Genomic DNA, 14,260 nt, shown 5'->3' on the forward strand with positions numbered 1-14,260 from the left:
CTAAAATTTGTTTGTCAACCTATTATTGGAGGTTTATTTTTTCATATTCGTTGTGTATGCCATGTTTTAAATTTATGTGTTCAAGATGGTTTAAAAATTTTAGAAAGTTATATTAAACCAATTAGAATTGCAATTTCTTATTTATGGTCTCATCCATCTATAATGAAACAATGTGGTAGGTTTTGTAAAATTAATGGAATGAGACCTAAAAAATTTCCACGTGATGTACCAACACGTTGGAATTCAACATATCAATTATTACAAGATTCATTTCAATATAAAGAATTATTATGTTCATTTTTTGCACAAAACACTAATACTAATATATATTTATTTTCACAACAATGGAATATTTGTAGTAGTATTTGTGAAATTTTAAAAGTATTTAATGATGCAACCGAACAACTTTCCGGTGTTTATTATCCCACTGCTCAATTAGTTTTAGAAAATTTTTCTAATATAGTATTAGTTTTAAATGAACATATTAATAATGAATCTTTATCTCCTTGCATCTTAGCTATGAAAACTAAATGGGAAAAATATTTTTATTTAATTCCTGAAATTTATTTAATTGCATTTGCTTTAGATCTTAGATTTAAATTAGAAGTTTTACCAGAAATGTTAACTTTATATTATGATGTTTTAATTCCAATTAAAGATTCTTCTTCCCCTGATCCAATTAATATTATATATAATGTTAGAATTTATTTATATGATATTTTTAATCAATATTATGCAAAATATGGAACACAAATTAATATTTCTAAAATTCAACAAACTACTAGTAGTAATTTAAAACTTACAAAACCACAACTCTTATTAAAAGAACGGACAAAACGTCCACGGGGATCCTCAAGTTCCACACAGGAACTTGAGAATTATTTTACGACTTCTTTTGATTTTAATGAAGCAGATAGCGAAAACTTCGACATCTTAAAGTGGTGGTCACAGAAGGCTCAAAGCTTTCCCGTTCTCTCCGTGATCGCAAAAGAAATTTTAGCTTGTCCAGTGTCAACTGTTGCTGTGGAGCAGACGTTCAGTGCCGGCGGCAACATATTAGATGAACGACGATAAACTTTGTCTCCCGACTCCTTGGAAGCCCAAGCATTACTGGACGATTGGACCAGAGCGGAGAAAAGAATCCAAGGAATGCAACTTTCAGATGACGAAGTTGAAGATTTTGATACTGAAGGAACAAATACGACAGGAACAGGAAATGGAAGTGAATGAAAATGTAAAAGGATAAAAAATGTAAAAGAACTACGTGGACTTTGATTCCCCTAAAGGGATACGTAGGCAACTTAAATAAGTGCAAGCCCTTTGTTTAATAAATTTTAATTTCTAATTTTTAATGTTTAATGTTTAATGTTTAATTTTTAATTTTTAATTTTTTTAACATATTAATCTTGAACCGTGACGAACCGTGACGAACCGTGAACCGAACTGTGAACCGGCGGTTCCGAACCGTCGAACCGTCGGTTCCGAACCGTGGTCAGGTCTATGAGTAAGTCGATAAACAGATCAATTCTTTTTTTTCTTTATAATTTTTATTTTTTATTTTAATATTTTATAATTATTATATTAATATTTTATTATTTATTTTCATAAAATATCTTAATTTTTAAAATAAAATTTAATTTAACTTATAAAAAAACTTGGATCCTAAATCTAAACCAATCTAAAAACCTCTAACTCGAATCCAATCCGATGACTCAGATCGGATTGGACTTGGCGGGTCAAATTAATTTTTACACACCATTCATTAATGATTTTAGTCATTTTTTTATATTGTTTTGGTAATCCATCAAACTTTGTTATTTTTTAAAATATAGTTTTTTCATGAAATATAATTTAACTAAAATTAAAAATTCGCATGAACCAAATGACAATTATTTAATCCGTCCAAAAAAAAAAAAAAATTGATTACAATTCCCATCAAACCGGATTCACATGGAGATAAACCGGGTCTAGAAGCTGGAACTGGAACCCTCCGACTTAACTCATTAATATCTCGCATTCCTCTCCCTTCCGATCGAATTCTCTCCCTCTTCCGGCCTGCGGCGGCGTGCGAGACAAAACGGCGACCACCGAGATCCGGCGAGATCCTCCAGCACATCCTCTTCTCTGATCGGTAACATCTCTATGCCATTGCGTCTTATTCCGTTGCTTCTCCTGTTCGATAGCCGCGCTTGTCTCATTGCCTGACATGGGGTGGACCAATTGGAAAGTCCTAGGTTTTGGATTTTTGTGGCGCTTTTCACCTTCCCTCCTCTTTTGGGTTTCTTGTATCACGTTGGATTGAGTTTGATTGCTCCTAGGGTTTTCCAATGGTACTGAATTGGAAATCGATCTGTGATTTCCCTTTTTTATGTTAGATAGATCTGTCTTCTATTCTCAAATGTGGAGAATTTTGGCTTCTTATACTCTTATAGATATCATATATTATCGCCGCTTAGACTTGAATACAATCAAAATTTTGAAATTTCTGGGTGAAATTAGTTGAGGTGCTATGGTTTTAAAAAAAAAACCCTTCTTGGATCGTAAACATGGCCGCCTAGGCGGATTTTGACGGGAACCATATAATGACAGCATATGGCTGCATATATGTCATATGCGATCAACATGTGTAATTTAAAATTTGTATTTGGTTAATTTAAACCACTTTAAACATGTCCATATTAACTTAAAAGTCTGTCCTATTTACTTAAATACTTTCTGTGCAACTGATAAATACTTTATATACCAAAAATATGTTTGATATTTTTATATTGACTATATGTGCTCTCGTATATGCTACTGTATACCACATGAGCTAGACAATGGATTGCTGACATAGTGTTTTGCAGACTCTTTCAAACCTTCCATGGTAGTACATTAGTTGATAAAGGAGGTCCCAATCTATACAGAAGTTGTGGAGATCTTGGATTTGGTAAAAAAAAATGAAAAAGGTTACTGAATTTTAAATTTTTCTCTATCTTATATGTATTGAAGTGGGGACAATCCTTGCAACCAAGTTGTTTCTTACTATAAAGGTAGATAGCATCATCTGAAAGTCAATTAATATTGAATCATTGATCCAGATCTGCCTTTTCCAGAAAGACAAGAGTACTAAACTGAAGCTGAATATACTCACCTATAATATATTGAAAAAATCATATTATTTCTAGTTATATTCATAGGTGTGGTAGCAACTTTGATATGGACTCAACAGAATTCACAAAGTTATGCAAACAAGTTAAGTTTAGTAGCTAGTAAAGGTTATCTCATTAGCATTTAAATTGCCATGCTACAGTGTAGTGATTAGTTATGTTAAACAAAATTAAACATATGATATCATGTAATTTGAAAGATAATTATCACTATACTGACTTACAAATTTAGTAATTTACTCTATGAAACATTATCATCAATGATTTCCTTGTAATTAGTACATTTGTCACCTCTCTTTATTGGAGATTGTGATTAGTTAATTACTATTTTGAAATGCACGTGATCAGGAAAATTTACTTCATTGAAATAGTTAATTAGCACTTAAAATTTTTACAACAAAATCTCAAATCATGCTCGGTTCAAATATTAGCTTCTTTTGTAATAAAATGCCAAATAATTAATCCTTTAAACTCATTACATATTTTTCAAACAAGGGATCATTTTCATGCTGCCAATTATTTATTGTATAAACAAGAGACCACAATCTCAGCTTGTTTCTTGGTGGCTGCTGTGAAAGATAATTGGAACTAACATGATTTTGCCGAACTTATTATTGGCCGAGTATATTCAATGTATTTTATACTCTTATCTTTATGCAAAAGTGCTGACTTGCAGCAATATTACTTGAATTGTAGTGATATTGTATACCTTTCTTGCAATTTTCTGGTATGGATACATTGTTTGTTATGATAACAAATGATTGTTTTTTTTTTTTTTTTTTTGAAAACAGAGTATTAATATGTGTATAGTAGAGCTATGATGTCCCATTCCTTTGGTGGTCTCACAAAGATGAAATGCTTGGTTGAAATGTTGGTTCATTCTTGTTACACTTCTTAATTATATGAATGCATAGACTTATCCAAGGTTATTATTGACCCACTTTGGTTTTGAAATCTATGGATATAGGAAAGAAAACTATTGTATTGTGTTCTGAAACAATGCTTGCTTGGGTTTATATAGGTTCATGAAAAAATCCTGAATCCAGAAATACTAATATGAGAGCTAGAAAATGTAGCTAATAAACCCAATACCTCTTTAGCACTCTACCTCAAGCAGAGTAGACACTACCTTTATCTAGCTTGTTATGTGAGCTAGAAAATGTAGGACAAGCATATTATTCTCATGTAGATGAAACAAAAGTTAAGGAGTTAAATGAAGCATGCAGTCAACAATCCCTTCAAGTTTAGATGACCACATTGCCAACTGTATTTTTGACCTCAAATCAATACATCGACAAAGAGAGAAAGGATACATAGAGATTAAAAGAATTGATCTCTTGGTTGGATTTCTCCCTGAAGTGAGTTCATACAACACATGCAATGACACGTAATAGACTAAGGGAACAAAACACTCCAGATCTTGGAGGAAAGATGCATAACTCTAGCCTTTACTGGATGTAATGAAATGAGAACAAAAAATTTTCTTTGTTCAAATCTTCAGTTGAGATGGATAGTATAGCTTGATATTTTTCTAGATGTTGCAAAATGAGAACAAAAGACATTTTATCTATCTAGGCCTTCACTAGAGATGATAAAAGTAAGAAGGGAGCAAATACATTGTCTAAAAGTGTTGGTAGCAGCCTGAGGAGGTAGGTATAGGAAGAAGAGGTCGGACCACTGAAGCATGAGGAGCAACTTAAGGAAGATGCTGCTAAGGACTCCCCTGCAATGCAGATGGAAGAGGGCGAATGCACAGAAGACTCTGTTGAGAACAAATACGAGATCAAGTTTCCTAACATCAAGAGTCTTCCACGCGTAGGAGTCATGTGAAAATAGAGGGAGAAGCAACACATTGACGAAGAAAATAGAAGAGAGAGCAATTGACAAAAGGGAAGAGAAGGCAGAGAGAAGGAAAGATTAAGATGAGCTGGAGTCTTGGGATCTCTGTATAGCTTCTCCATACGTATTTGGAGATTGTGCATGCTCCACTAAGGACATTTGCTAGAACAAAATCAAAAGAGGGAGAAGGATGCTCTTGAGGTCAATTTGGAAGGGTAAAAGTGGCCTACAGGAGTTACAGTGCTGCAAGCATCCAACAAAGGTGTTGAGTAGCAACAAATGATCTAATGTGACAGAGTTCGGTAGATGGGCTTTAGCTTCAAAGATACGTTGTGTGAAGAAATCGCACAGAAGAAGAGGTGATGAGCTTGTGAATCCTATGAGCTAGATCTGGTGATCATTTTGATCTGCTCTTGTACTAGTTGGATGAGCTGTGTCATATTGAGATCATTCACAAGATCGAGAGTAAGGACATTGTTCCTGGCCTCTGTGCACAATACGAATTAGTGATTGTGCATATGAGAGAGAGGAAGAAGGGGTTTGTGCAACACTGGAGAGATCAGCAGGGCTAATTCAGAAGATTTGTGTGTTCAAATAAGAGTTGTATGAGAGCCCTCCTGAACAATCTGAACAACCCCTATGGCGATTGATTGACAAATTTGACTGCTAAGAGCACCTAATTGTATGCAGCACAGGTACTGGAGAGGAGATGGATTGCACATGTTTGATGTCAATAAAGAGGGCAGAGAGGATTCAGCATAGCATAATGAGAAGAATAGAAGAGGTGGATTAAGGGAGGAGAGAACAGGTCAAGTGATGATGGGAGGTCATTGCCAGTGGCAGTGGTCTCCCCTAACGGAAATATCTCTTTGGAAACTCTACCATAAAAGGGTGATACCATGTAGAAATTGGGGAAAAAAATATATTGTATCCGTTAATGAGAATCATTACATGAAAATATATAGACTATACTCATGTTAAATCCTAAATCTAGAAGTTCTAATATGAGGCTAAACCCACTGCATGTAATTCGTAATAAACCAAATACCTTTAACAAGATTATTATACTCATGCTAAACTTTCATGCATAAGGAGAATCCTTTGATTAGCAGGGTGGAGCAGCAACCCGGGTTGACTGACTAGTCCTTGTGATTTGATGTAGTGAGCACGTTTAATCTAAAGGTCACTAAAACCAAGCACATAAGGTAGCAGACCGCTGAGTATTGTTCCATCTTGAGATAAGAATAGGTAGGATTTCATTACTTAGGGCACTGGAGATGCTATAGTCAATTGGCTATTCATTATTGAGACTGTGATCAATTATTCATGACATGGCCTTGATAGCTGGAGAAGAATTCGAGTTTTTAAGAATTATCCATAGGTGCAGCATTTCAAACGTGTGTAGGTGTGAGGATTTGATTTCTGTATTGTTTGTTGTGTCTACCTTAATACTTCAAATTTTCCTCAAGATTCTAAAGATTTTTTGAAGGTAATTGCATTAATTTGGGGGAAATTGAGCCCATCATGTCCCTGTAATTATATGGACTGCTGAAATCGTTGTTGGCACATTGGTTCCTTGATATCATACAGGTACTGCAAGTGGGGTTCTGCAACAAGTCATGGAGCTAGATATCATACAGGATGCTTTTGATCGAGTTTCTAAGAAACAGAAGCTTTCATCTTCTAAGACCCAGGAACTAATCAACCAAATTGAGCAAGAGATTGAACAGGCAATAATGAAGATGCAGTCAATTGAGAATGCTACTAGTTACTCTGACCCAAAACAAATACTGGCGGATCTGAAGAGTAAACTCAATGAGATTGCCCCAGTGAACCAACTGGAAGCTCTCCAAAAGGATCTGAACGCTGCACTTGGTAAATTTGTCAAAGTGGTTGAAAAGAGTTTCAATCCAGACATATCAAAGGCATATCGAAATGTTAACTTTGATCTGCATATAATAAATCAGATTATTGCAAGCCACTTCTATAGGCAGGGATTATTTGATCTGGGAGACTGCTTTATAAGTGAGGCAAACGAGCCAGAAGCCTCAGCCCTGAAAACTCCTTTCCTTGAAATGTATGGAATACTGGAGGCTATGAAGTGCAGAAACCTTGAACCTGCACTTAATTGGGCTTCCAGCCACAGTGAATGGCTAATGCAGAATGGGTCAAATCTTGAACTGAAGCTCCACCAGCTGCAATTTGTGGAAATACTGCAGAATGACTGTGTACAGAATGCACTCCATTATGTCCGGAAACATTTGGCTCCTAATGCGTCGGCACACAAAGTTGAGATTCCAAAGCTGATGGGTTGCCTATTATGGTCTGGGAAACTCCACAAATCCCCTTATGCAGATCTTTTGTCCCCAAACCATTGGGAGAAACTGACTGATGAATTCATGCAGCAATTCTGCAGTCACGTGGGTCAGTCATATCAAAGCCCATTCAGTGTGGCGATTGCCGCAGGTGTCCAAGGACTGCCGACGCTTCTGAAGCTCGAAAGTGTGATGTCAGTCAAGAAACAGGAGTGGCAAGCAATGAAGCAACTCCCAGTTCCCATCGACCTCGGCAAAGAATTTCAGTTCCACTCCATCTTCGTTTGTCCAGTGCTAAGGGAGCAAGGCAGTGACGAAAACCCTCCAATGCTGATGCCTTGCGGCCATGTTCTCTCCAAGCAATCAATAGTGAAGCTCTCTAAGAGCAGCACACGGGCTTTCAAATGCCCGTATTGCCCACTGGAAGCAAGTGTGGCTCAATGTAGGCAACTTCACTTCTAGTGCTGCAGCTGCATTGTCGCATCGCCAGCATAGCCTGTTGTACCATCATCGTCGTTAGTCAGTCATTGGTGTTTTGTTAATCTTTTCTACCCCCTCTTTCTCATGCTCAGCTGTGCTATCAAATATTTCAGAGATTGAAACATGGAACTTCTATCTTTGGCTGAATGCTAATGTGTATCCAATTGTTTCGGAACCAGGATGCCATCACTATCCTGTGCTTCTGGTTGTTGGTATGTACATGCACATCATGTTCATCTTGTATAGTTCGATTCACTTCAGTTGCCTTCGAGTTCGTATTGTTCGGTTTGACTTGACTTTGTTTTTATAACATTCATTATTCAACTCTCCTTACTGCCTTTTTATAAGATGAAATGCCAGGCGCAACTTAAGGATACTAGGTTTTTGGACCGTTTTCCGTGAGTAAGAAAATTCTATAGGATCGGATCGATTTAAAAGGCTTGCCAATTTCAATAAGCCTGGGCTGCCTGGAATCTTACCGGTTCGATTGAAATTCACGAACCGGAGGAAAATAACCGGGTCTACAAACTCTAGCAACTGAAACCCACACCTTACCGGTTCGATTGAAATTCACGAACCGGAGGAAAATAACCGGGTCTACAAGCTCTAGCAACTGAAACCCACACCGACTTTCTGTATATCATCTCCTTGCCGTTCCGGTCGAATCCCCTCCCTCTCCGGCCTGCGGCGGCGTGCGAGGGACGACACCGCCTATCGAGATCAGGCGTGACGCTCCGACTCTTCCTCTGCCCTGATCGGTAACATCTCCGCTTCATCTCGTCTACCCCGTTTTTTTCCCCCGTTCGATCTTCTCACTTGTCTGATCGCCCAAAACGGCGCGGACCAATCGAAAAAAAATCCTAGGTTTTCGACTTCGGTCGTTCTTTACCACCCTTTTTTCTTTTCCTTGCTTTATCAAGGTGACTTTATTTTTAGTTTAATTACTCCTAGGGTTTCCAATGGAACTGACTTGTTAAAAATCGATCTTTGTTTGCCCTTTTCTGATGGATCGCTTTCTCAATTGTGGTTTTCTGTAGGTTTGTTGGAAGAACTCGATAGATTTTCACCGGAGTCCACTACGATTGGATTTGAGAAAGGGCTTTTGGGGGCATCGTCCTTGGTTCGTGGTTGTTTTTTTCCGAGTTATCTCTTCTTGCATGAATGGCTAGAGTATAGGTTTTGTTATTTCACAATAAAAGGCATTTCTTTCAGCTTTTTTTGTCACCTCCAAGACTTGTTTGCAGCAGGTCTCTATCTGTGAGTCATTTGCCATTGTACCGGTAAGGTGGCAAATGGAAGGGTCTGAATCTAACAGGATTCGAAGCAAAAGAGATGTTGAGGAAAATGTAGAGGTTAGGAGCAAGGAAGATTATGATGACCGGGAAGGTACAGATAAGAAGAAGCACAAATCTAGCAAGTCAAGGAAACATGCGGATGCAGAGGAAGTTGATGAACAAGACAGTGGCAGGAGGAAGGCTTCTGATGACAGGAATGAGTCCAAGAAGAGGTCTGGTGCCTCGAGTGGCATCGGAAGTGGTGATGAGGATGATTATTCAGTTAGAAAGGAGCCCCGCTTAAAGATCCCACGGAAAGATGCAGATGAGAGAATTGATAGGCGACCTAGTGACAGCTACAGAGACAGGGAACCGGACAGCAGCAGAAAGAGGAGAGATGATGGATATGAGTGGGATCCCTCAAGGAAACCAAGTTCCAAAGCTTCTGCACATGATAACTCTGATAATAAAAGCAGAAATAAAGCAGAGAGTTCATATGATGATGAAAATGAGAAGTTGCATGAAAGAGACTCCAGATATCCTGAGAGGAAGGACAGCGACAAGGAAAAAAAAGATCAAGTTCAGAATGAACATGAAAGAAACACCTATCGTAGGAGATGGGATGAAGTAGAGGTGGTCACAAAGAGAGCAGATGAAGGCAGTCACACTGACAGATCTGATTCAAGACTCAGGAAAGCTTCAGATTCTAATAAGCATGATCTTCAAGTGGACATAGAGACAGACTTCAGAAATGATTCAGGAGAGGGTAAAAGCAAGGTTCTGGATTCAAGTGGTGACAAGGGTAGTAGGTCAAGCAACAGAGATGACAGGAAGGATGGTAGTGAAAGGGGCAGGAATTGGAACAGATTGGAAGTGCAAGATGAGGAAAATAGGATGACTGATGGTCCTCATGAAAGTAGATCAAATGCAGTCAGAGATGATAGGCAAATAAAGGTAAGTGACAGAGCTACTGGGCCAACAGAAGATGTTGAACAAGGTTCCCATAGATACAGTTCAAAGCAGCATAGTGAGAAAGGCGACAAGCAAAGGCAAGAAAGAGATTTTGATCATGGTAATCGTGATGAAGTTGTAACCTGGGAGAAAGCGACCAACATGGATGAAGATAATCATTCTCAGATGCGGGGTACAAGTACAAGGAATGCTGACCGTTATAGACAGTCTCGTAGTCCTGAGAGAACAGGAAGACACTACAGAGAGTATGAAGAGCATGACCGAGGATTTTCAGATTCAGACAATGAAAAGAGCATTAGCATTAAAGGATCCTTGACTGACAGGAATAGGGAGAGGGAAGTTTTTAAAGATCACTGGAAGAGAATTCAAGGCAGGCAAGAGCCAATAGATGGTGATGATTTTGGTCAGGTGAAGGAATGGGAAATCCATAGCCATGAACAGGAAAGGTTTGGTAGTGAGAACATTCAAATTAGATCTGGTTACAGAAAAGATAATCGGACTAGGTCTGAAGGTGCAAGAGGTTCATCGACATTTAGCAATAGAAATGAAAACTCTGATTCAATTGAAATCAGGCCAAATAGGAATTTAGATTTTGGAAAGGATGATTCACTTTCAACCTTTCCTGGAAGGAAAGCTGAAGTGGGCTCACAGCAGGATTTTGCTTCAGGAGGTAGTGATGAGGAATGGGGTTATCTAGCTGAGGATAAAGGAAAAACTGCATCAGCTTATGGGGATGATTCACAGGAAAGATTCCTGGATGATGGCTCACCTGTAGAACAAAGTTCTGGAAGAAATTCTTTTGATTCACAGACTGGGAAAGGATGGAACCATAAAGCATCTATGAACATCAGTCGTGCAGGTGCAGGACATAGTTCTAGTGATAATATTCAATCTTACGGGAACAGCCAGGTAACAGGCCCTTTTAATAGAGGTCTTCAACAAGGACCTAAAGGTGGTAAATCAGCAAGAGGAGGAAGAGGAAGATTAAATGGGAGGGATTCTCAACGTGTTGGACCTCCATCTTCTATGATGGGTCCTCCCTTTGCTCCCCTCGGCATGCCACCTGGTCCAATGCAGCCAATTGGACCAAACATGACTGCACCTCCACCCATTGGACCTGGTGTTATCATCCCTCCATTTCCTTCACCACTTGTTTGGCCAGGAGCTAGAGGTGTTGATATGAATATGTTGGCTCCTCCACCCAACCTTCCTCATATACCTTCCCTTGGCCCAGCCCGGCCTAGGTTTCCTCCCAACATGGGAATTGGTCCTGGTCACTCAATGTACTTCAACCAAGCTGGCACTGTAAGGGGTATTCCACCTAATATATCAGCTCCAGGATTCAATACAGCAGGACCAGCTAGTCATGATATGCAACATGATAAAGCTCCAGGAGGTTGGGCACCTCCAAGAACTAGTGGACCATCTGGTAAAGCTCCCTCAAGAGGGGAACAAAATGACTACTCTCAGAATTTTGTTGACACTGGCATGAGACCCCAGAATTTCATCAGGGAGCTCGAGCTTACTAGTGTCGTTGAGGACTATCCAAAGTTGAGAGAACTTATTCAGCGAAAAGATGAGATTGTCGCTAAGTCAGCTTCAACACCCATGTATTATAAGTGTGATTTACGGGATCATGTACTTTCTCCTGAATTCTTTGGGACCAAATTTGATGTTATTCTTGTGGATCCTCCTTGGGAGGAGTATGTTCATCGAGCTCCTGGTATTACTGATCACCTGGAGTACTGGACTTTTGAGCAGATACGCGATCTCAAGATTGAGGTATGTCTAAGTCTTCTACTTTGAATTTCTAATCATCTTTGAGGTGTATTGTTTTTGAGATGCTATGCTGCAAGTTGGCCATTCTTTCAGTGAAGGATGAGTCTGCCATTTAAGCACATTTTACTGTCTTATGCAGGCAATAGCTGACACACCATCATTTATCTTCTTGTGGGTCGGTGATGGTGTGGGGCTGGAACAGGGTCGTCAATGTCTAAAAAAGGTATGTTATGCCACTTATGTTTCAGTTTATTTATCTTCTCTTGATTTAGTTTGTTGTTCTCACATGCTGTGCATGTAATATTCTCTTAGCATCATAGGTAGCTCCTCCACACCTACTGTTTCTATTTTTTAATGTTTTTTTGCTACTATATCTGTTATCCCTGTTCTTAGACTTGTATACCTTTACTATATCTGTTTTATAGTGGGGTTTTAGAAGGTGTGAAGATATTTGTTGGGTGAAGACAAACAAAAAGAATGCTACTCCAGGTCTGAGACATGATTCTCACACACTGTTTCAGCATTCAAAGGTTGGTTCCTTCCCCATTATATTCCTATTCTTCTTCATGCCTGCTCGTCTATATTTTTGTTTTACTTTTCTGTTTCTTTTAACATTTACAGGAACACTGTTTGATGGGCATAAAAGGAACGGTTCGACGTAGCACTGATGGACATATCATCCATGCCAATATCGACACAGATGTTATAATCGCTGAGGCACCAAGTGATGGTTAGTTTAGAGTGCTGTACAATATTTTTATCTCCATTAACTGAATGTGCTACTTTTTTTTACATGACCTCCTTACTAATAGGATCCTTATCTACTCTATAGTATTTAAATGCCTCTTAGCTATTAGTGCCCTTTTGCACCAACCACCAGGACCTTATGTAGCTTTTATATTATATTCACTGTCACTTAACTTGTAAAATAGATTTTTTCCCCAGTGGTTAGATGTGTTTCATTTTGGCATTTCTTGTTTTTTTAGATAAACCTCCAGCACCATAACTTAGTCATCAACCTGCCATCCTTTAGTTCCCTTAGTTAAACATATTAGTTTGCATAAGGCATGATGGCTTTTGCACTTTTCCCCGTCAATTTAATTCAATTAAAAAAATTATATGGTGTGTTTGATTTACAGTTAGCGTGTCCACTTGCAATAAATCTTCTTTTTCTTCTTCTCCTTCTTTTGTCACCTTCAGCTGGATCTACCAAAAAGCCAGATGATATGTATAGAATTATTGAGCATTTTGCACTTGGACGAAGGAGGCTTGAACTCTTTGGTGAGGACCACAATATTCGATCTGGCTGGTTAACTGTAGGCAAAGGATTATCTTCCTCTAATTTCAATGCTGAGGTACATGTTCCTTGCAATACGCTAGAATGTTTTTCAAAGATTCTTTATATTAGTAACATTTGATTCTTTCTCTTTGTGACTGTCCTGATTGCTTGTTGATTGGCAGACCTATGTTCGGAATTTCAATGACAAGGATGGGAAGGTTTGGCAGGGTGGTGGAGGGCGAAACCCACCACCTGATGCTCCTCATCTTGTGTTGACTACGCCTGAGATTGAAAGTTTGAGGCCGAAATCACCACCTCAGAAGAATCAACAACAATCAGCGCCAATAGTAAGTTCTGGCAACAGGAGGCCTTCAGGAAACTCTCCACAGAACCCCATGAATCCATCTTTTCATGGGACGATGAATGCTGATCTGCCTGGCTCTGAACCTGCAACTCCAGCTCCTTGGTCTTCCTCCCCAATGGTTGGATTCAGAGGACCTGATGGCGAACTCATGGGCATGGATGGTTATGATGGATATGGGTTCAATGCCTCTTTTCCTCAACCATTTGGAGATCATATAGACATTGATCCTCGTCGATCGATTAATTTTTTGTAACAAGGAACATAATCTGTGGAGAACTCCCTTATTTTCGTTTATTTCATATGCATGAGCGGAATTGTTAAGTGGCCTTTTGTCTGCTATCGTCATTCTTTATTGCAATTGTTTCCTTGCTGCCGCAGTCTTGCAAGGGCATCTTTGTTGCTTTTTTTTTAGTTTAATTTTGTTGACTGTATTTGTATTTCATCCAGGTGATTATTTCCCAAGTGCCTCGAAAAAAGATCATGCGTCTTGAAGAAAAGATTGATCAATTCTAGTTTTATACTTTCTGGTTGACAAGTTCGGCTGTGTTAAATATGACAATTGTAGTTGTGCCACTATTTTAAGTTCTGGCCTATGACTTGTTTGCAATCGTGGAGCAGTAATTAATCATGGATATTGTTTCATGCTTTCTTTCTAAATCTTTGTACTTTTTTGCAGTTTCTACCATAGTAGTTGAATCCTCTTGCTACTACTAGTGACTAAACTTTTCACCTTGGTGGATTTAAAGATAGGTTGGTAAATTATGCAGGGAGGTGCTTGCAATTCCTACCTTTAACCCCTTGAGATGCTC

General features: G+C 38.6%; 2 protein-coding genes across 3 annotated transcripts; both read left to right on the forward strand.

The window, feature by feature from the left end:
• The first annotated feature begins 1,958 nt into the window (after positions 1 to 1,958).
• On the forward strand, positions 1,959 to 8,043 carry LOC122018766 (protein RMD5 homolog). Of its 2 annotated transcripts, XM_042576180.1 has the most exons (3): positions 1,963 to 2,131; positions 2,847 to 2,948; positions 6,579 to 8,043. In XM_042576180.1, the coding sequence occupies exon 3, from the start codon at positions 6,608 to 6,610 to the stop codon at positions 7,763 to 7,765; it is 1,158 nt and encodes a 385-aa protein (XP_042432114.1). In that variant the 5' UTR covers positions 1,963 to 2,131; positions 2,847 to 2,948; positions 6,579 to 6,607; the 3' UTR covers positions 7,766 to 8,043. The 2 variants fall into 2 exon arrangements, with proteins under 2 accessions (XP_042432112.1, XP_042432114.1); XM_042576178.1 differs by lacking the exon at positions 2,847 to 2,948 and having other exon boundaries at positions 1,959 to 2,131.
• Positions 8,044 to 8,375: 332 nt separating this feature from the next.
• LOC122018765 (N6-adenosine-methyltransferase non-catalytic subunit MTB-like) lies at positions 8,376 to 13,828 on the forward strand. Its single transcript, XM_042576177.1, has 8 exons — positions 8,376 to 8,541; positions 8,821 to 8,903; positions 9,031 to 11,811; positions 11,948 to 12,031; positions 12,234 to 12,338; positions 12,430 to 12,538; positions 13,009 to 13,163; positions 13,270 to 13,828. The coding sequence occupies exons 3-8, from the start codon at positions 9,076 to 9,078 to the stop codon at positions 13,702 to 13,704; spliced, it is 3,624 nt and encodes a 1,207-aa protein (XP_042432111.1). The 5' UTR covers positions 8,376 to 8,541; positions 8,821 to 8,903; positions 9,031 to 9,075; the 3' UTR covers positions 13,705 to 13,828.
• Positions 13,829 to 14,260: the final 432 nt, after the last annotated feature.

The sequence above is a fragment of the Zingiber officinale genome, chromosome 9A, assembly GCF_018446385.1.
Source record: "Zingiber officinale cultivar Zhangliang chromosome 9A, Zo_v1.1, whole genome shotgun sequence".
NCBI classification, from domain to species: Eukaryota; Viridiplantae; Streptophyta; class Magnoliopsida; order Zingiberales; family Zingiberaceae; genus Zingiber; species Zingiber officinale.